Below are 6,290 nucleotides of genomic sequence, written 5' to 3'. Positions count from 1 at the left end.
TCATGATAGGCTTTTGATTATGAGTTTATCTTCTGGGAAGAATATTTCTTTTAACTCTGTTTCTTTGTGTTCTGAAATTTGGATGTATCTTCACAGATTTTTTTGTGTTTTATCTGTGACACTCCAGGATAGTAAGAGGAGGAGGAGGAGGGAGGAGGAGGAGGGGAAGTATCAGCAGTAAGTAACATTTTTTGAACTTTTACAATTTTCCCTCATTGTTCTATGTACTTTACTTATATAGATGAATTTAATCCCTATAATAAACTTATATATGTTAATACTGTTATTTCTCCACTTTTAGGGGGTAAAAAAACGTGAGGAGGTAAGAGTTAAATGGATTGTGCAAGGTCACACAGCTGGTACATGGTAGAGCCAGAATTTGAATACAAATTTGGCTCCAGAGTATATGCACTAACTGCTATGATATATCTCTGGACATGTTATTATGCTAGAAGAATAAATTCAGATTCCTCTGCTGTCTCTTTTACCTGATACTGGCTCTACATGCTTTGGGATTTCATTTTCTATGGGCGATCTCTCTGTCTCTCTGTCTCTGTCTCTCTCTTGTCTCTCTCTCTCTCTATCTGTCTGTCTGTCTTCGAGAATTTGGGCAGAGAATACAGCTATCCTCTTCCCTGAGATTGTATGTGAACTTTTCCTAGTTTTTTGTTTGTTTTCATAAGCACTGGACAGTCCTATAAACCCTCTGGATTCCTGCAGGAATATGAACTCCAGCTTTCCAAACTTTCCATGAATAAGTTCAGGTCAGAGGGTCATTAAAACACCTGAGGCCTGCTTTTCAGTTCAGTATATCCTTGAACTGCTAGAGTGTATGAAATGCCACTCACAGCTTAAGGGAAACTTTAAATTCCTTTTCAGTTTTAATACCTGGAAACATGTCTTTCAGTCATTTTTGGTTTCTTCCATTGTTGTTTACATTCTTTATCTTTTTTTCTTCCTTTTTTGAATTTGACTATATATTGGAAATTCAATTTGGAGGTATATTTTACCCACCATTTCCATGACCTTCTAGCTGGCAGCTGGGCACTTCAGTATATTAGGTCACCATTTGTGGGGAAATTGTCACATTACATAAGGAAAATGGCCTCCCCAAAATGAAAATAAATGAAAGGCAACAGGTCAAGAAAAAGGAAGAGAAAGCATACACAGGAAACAATGGTAAGAAATTTAAGTAATATATATATATATATATATATATATATATATATATATATATATATATATATATATATTTAATATAAATAATTATAGATATTATAGCTGTTATTTTTAACACAATTATGAGTGGCAGAATGAACATAATTCCTAAAATAAAGTATAAAGGGTCTAAAACAATGATAACAAAAAAATTTATAAAAACCTTAACTCTATTCCAGTTGGTTTAAAAGTACCTTTGAATTTTGTTGTATTACTAATACAAAATGTGTTTATGACTTACCTTCCAACAACCCATGAGTACTTTAGAACACCTTTATTAACTGTGTTTGTGCCAATTTTTCAGTGTAAAAAAAGTGTCATTTCACTGTTGACTATTTTTAAAAACAGAAGTAATTGCCAAGGAGAGAAATTATATATATATATATATATATATATATATATATACACACACACACACACACACACACATACACACACATATATATGTGTGTGTATGTGTGTGTGATACAAATAATAGTATCATGGCTGTAGTAGATGTTGTTGTTTAAATTATCTGCTTTACTACAGAAAGTTTCTCAGCTTTATGATTATTAACATCTGTGGATTGGGAGCCATGTCAAATATTTGAGATTTCCCAATTCATGGACTTTGGCTTCCTGTTTTGCCATTTACTGTGGCTGGTCAAAAAAAGTTTGCAACTCTTTACAGAGCAAAGAGAGACAGACTATGCTATATGAATTGAGCATGTTTCAGTTTGTTCTAGACTTCATGCACAAAAATTTATCTGAATCTTTTTATATGTTTTGTAGACCTTGGCAATACACTGACTTATTTGGGTCTTATATATTAATGAAATCCTGCATCCACTGTGATGAGGGTGGGAGAAATAAATTTGTTAAAAATTCTTCATTTGTCTATCCTAGGAGTTTCTCTAAGGCATACTATAGATTGCTTAGCTTTATTAGGAAAAAAAAATCAGCTCCAGAATATTCTGCTAATGTAGTCTGAATTAGTTAAATATGCAACTAACTGGCAATTGTGTTTATTCATCAGTAGTGAAAAGAAAATAGATACAGATTTATCATACAAATTTAACTGCTTTGTTTGGTTAGTTATTGTCTTTATTCTTTCTTGTTCCTTCCTCCCTCTGGGTCTCGTATTTTTGAAGAACTAGTTCCATTTTCCTTGTTTACCATTTAGTCCCTTATCCTTGTAGTTGAAAGGCCAATTGAACAAACACAGAATTTGTTTTAGTCCCAACCAACCACAGAGCAGTCATTTCCTTGCAGAATAATTGGCTTAGGGAGAAAGAGACACAGAAAAAAAAAGTTCATCATGTACAGCTTGGTCCGGCTACACCCCTTTCCAGAAACCAGCCTATGTAAGAGCTGCTGGAGTAGGCACCCATTTAAAGAATAAATGAAGAAGCAGCAATAAAGAAGTTGTAATCGTAACCTAGACAAAAAGAGAACTGGGTTTTGACAGTGTTTCTAGAGTGCTTTTTATTATTTTCCTGACAGTAAGTAAAGCTCTATTTTGTTGTGCTGTGCCAAATATGTGGGTGGACACTGCTAAAATCAATCTATTTTTCAGATGTTTCCCAGTTCTTATGTGTTTTATGTTAAAGACCTAAGACTAAATTTTTCTGTTTTTTTTTCAACCATTTTTTATTGTGTAGATTGTAACATAGAAAAATGAAAAAATATTGCTTCTGTGCTAGCTGAGGGAGAATTATCTGAATATTTTGATGTGAAAATATGAAAGAATTTCATTTTGAGGTTACAGAAACTAAAACAAATTGTTTGTGTTTCTTTATTTGCAAACCTTTGGGCAAAATTACTTTCCCATGTGATTTTTTTTGTTTGTTTCTTTTTAAATTAATTTTGTGGTTTCCTGAGTTATTCGGGGACTTCTGAATTCAGAAAAGTGAGAGAAATTGCTTTATTTTTCCTGTATCTCAGATCGAGTTTCAAGTAGTTTGAGCCTGGATTATGATTTATAACCTAACTCTTTTGATAAAAGTTCATTCAATCTGAAGGTAAAACTATAAGAAAATGCTTTATTGAGGTTGTATCTAATGGATGTAATTTATTATTCAGACAAATTTAAGTAATCAGACTCTTGATGTTAATTTGATTAGCACTGTGATTTCTATTTAAATGTAAAGAACAAGAAATGGCTCTTAACAGGATGGAATTAATTTTATTACTCTATTCATGTACTTAAAATTCTGTCATAGGAGGCCCAAAATGTGAAATTATCTTACAGGTTCTGAACTTGAATTACAGCTTTTCCATATCAGTATTCCAAGTTATTGCAAAATTGTGATAATAATCACTTGGTCTTCCCACTATCACCTACTTCCCTAAAAAGCTGAAAGTGAATATATTTGAGTTGAAATTTTACAGTCACAAATTATTAAAATAATATTTTAAATTTATGTTTATACTTTTTAAAGGTAGTAAATATTTTTCTCAAGAGTATCATCAAGGTTTTTCTTATTATATTCATTTTTTCTAGGTTGTGTTTCACCATGATTACTTTTTCCTTCAGTAAATAGGCTAAATGAATATGAAACAGAAAAGTGTGTATCAGCAAACTAAAGCACTTCTGTGCAGGAATTTTCTTATGAAATGGAGGATGAAAAGAGAGAGTTTATTGGTAGGTTCAAAAATTTATCTCTTTCCACAGTTAGCACTCTTACAGTGTCTCGTTTCCTATTGATTCTCTGATGCTCTTTTTTAATTAGCAGACTGGATTTATTGATTTTACAGTTCTCTCTAGTTGTATTTGTTGAATTGAGACACTCACAACAGTCTCTGAAGAATAATATAAAATTATTAAAGACTAAAAGAATTACTCATATAAAAAGAGATTAAGTGAACATTTAATTATATGGTAAATTACAGCAACTGCTAGAGCTACTATCACATGTCATACACATAGAGCCAAGAAGTACAAAAAAAAATGTTGCCAGAAGAAATGGAGAAATTTTAATTTTGTGGATTTATTTTCAAGGACATGAATTTTCTACACAAAGATTGTTTTTAAGAATTATGACCAACTAACAACACTGATAGTTTGCATCAAGCAGGTGGGCTAACTACAGATGACTAGCCCAAATCTCAGTGGCTTAACACAGCAAATGTTTATTTTTAACTCCTCATGGTCTAATGAAAGTTAGTGGAAGAAAAGTAGGTGGAAGAAAAGTAAGTTGGGTGGGTGAAGAAATCTTCTCCACACAATCATTCAGGGACCTACGCTTCATCCATGGGCCTCCACCATCACACTGGACCTTGGAGACCTCTAGAGGATCCACTGCATCCAGTCAGAAGATCAGGAAACAGTGGGACCAAGACAGTGAGAATATAGAAAGTTGTGTATATTCACAAACCAGGCCTGGAAGTAGTGTGTGTCACTTTTGCCCATATCCTGCGGGCCAGGAAATCATTTAGTTCTACTTAATTTGAGTAGGCTAAAAATGTAGTCTAGCATGGTGTCAAAGAGGAAAGGAAAGGTGTTTGATATGGTGAACAGCAATAGTAGTAGCCTCCACCAGCCAGTTCCTTTTCATGTTCTTTAGTTTATAATACAAGAATACGACAACTGGCAAAAACATTGCTATTTACCACCATGAACTCTATCTAGAATACTCCATGTCTTATAAATTCTATAGTCAACTGCCCATGCATATAGAGATTGTCATTTTTTTATTCACTCCATTAGTTTCTATGAGGGCTTCTGCAGGAGTTCGTGATTTAATGCATAAGTTTTGTTCTAGTATTAGAGAATGATAAATGTGGCTCCTGTCTCAGTATTTATCTTTCATTTGATTCTCCATGCTCTGAGGCACGGAGAACAGAAAGAACATAATTGTATAGCACAACTGGAATTTGTTTTCAGCAGTATTTGATATTAACTGAGATCTTTAAGTGAATGCAACATAAATTTATTCTTTTTTTTAATGCATTACAGGAATGGGGCCTCTCAATACTTCTAGGACTGAGTGTTGCTCTGTTTTCCAGTGGCATGAAAAATGTCCAGTTTCCTGGAATGGCTCCTCAGGATCTGGGAAGGGTAGATCAATTTAATAGTTCTTCTTTAATGATTGTGTATACACCAGTATCTAATTTAACCCAACAGATAATGAATAAAACAGCACATACTCCTTTTTTGAAAGGTAGGTGTACTCATGGCAAAAAAAAGAATTACTGATATGTTTATATACTTTCGATAAGATATCTACACATTAATTTGAAATTACAGTCATTTATTACACAAATAATTTAAGTATTAAAATAGCATAAAAATCTGTTTAGGTTTTTGCTTTCTCTCACAACAATTAGTCTTTGAAATACTTTCAGCTTGATGGGAGTCCAGTTTAGGGAGGTCCATATTTCTATTGGAATATAACTAAATGCAGATTTATACTTTTAGATCTGCAGGATAGTATCTAGAAGGAATGTAGTCATTGAAAGTTGTGTGTGTTTTTAACATGGAATGCAATGATTAAGATTTATATCTCAGGAAAAAACATGTAAATAAACACAATAGGTCATGGTTATTGAACAATAATTTCATAACTTTGAAAAGTAAAAATGAATAATCCGATGGTTATTCTGTTCTGAATATAGTACAATCAGTAAACATCTTTAAAGGTCTTTATTCTAAATGAGATCATTACGTAACCAAAACAAGCAAAATGCATATTTCATTAATGGACAAATTGGATGCAGTTTGACTATTTACTCTTTAATCCTCCGTTCCTGATAAGTGAAATTCCTGGCTATTAAAAGTAGAGTCACTTTTTAAAACTATTGTTTTCTACATAAGGCAAAGGTCACGTAAATTGTCTTGGCTTCAGTAAGTCTGAAATAAGGAATCCATGACTGTATAGTAACTACAGCAATTACTTGTTTTCATACTCTGATTCTCTTATGCATATTTAATCCGGCACTTTTTTTATGTACCTAAAACTTGTCCTGATGCTTGTCATTATGAAAAGAAAACATGTACTCTGATTGTAGAATCTAAACCATTAAAAGAAAATTTCCCCCCTAGCATTTGGGTTCAAGTTTGACTTAAATGGAAAATGATTTTAATTTAAGTCT

General features: G+C 32.7%; 1 protein-coding gene across 1 annotated transcript in view; it reads left to right on the top strand.

Annotated features, from left to right (window-relative positions):
• Window positions 1-2,448: 2,448 nt before the first annotated feature.
• The window catches only part of ABCA6 (ATP binding cassette subfamily A member 6), a 60,705-nt gene continuing 56,863 nt past the window's right edge, over window positions 2,449-6,290 (top strand). Inside the window, exons 1-3 of the mRNA XM_037727403.1 lie at window positions 2,449-2,698; window positions 3,700-3,840; window positions 5,155-5,383. Coding sequence (XP_037583331.1) covers window positions 3,745-3,840; window positions 5,155-5,383 — 325 coding nt within the window. The 5' untranslated portion in view covers window positions 2,449-2,698; window positions 3,700-3,744. The remainder of the gene's footprint in view (window positions 2,699-3,699; window positions 3,841-5,154; window positions 5,384-6,290) is intronic.

Source organism: Cebus imitator, unplaced genomic scaffold (assembly GCF_001604975.1).
Source record: "Cebus imitator isolate Cc_AM_T3 unplaced genomic scaffold, Cebus_imitator-1.0 Scaffold229, whole genome shotgun sequence".
NCBI classification, from domain to species: Eukaryota; Metazoa; Chordata; class Mammalia; order Primates; family Cebidae; genus Cebus; species Cebus imitator.
The sequence above is the reverse complement of the archived record's forward strand: the minus strand, read 5'-3'. Positions and strand labels throughout refer to the sequence as shown.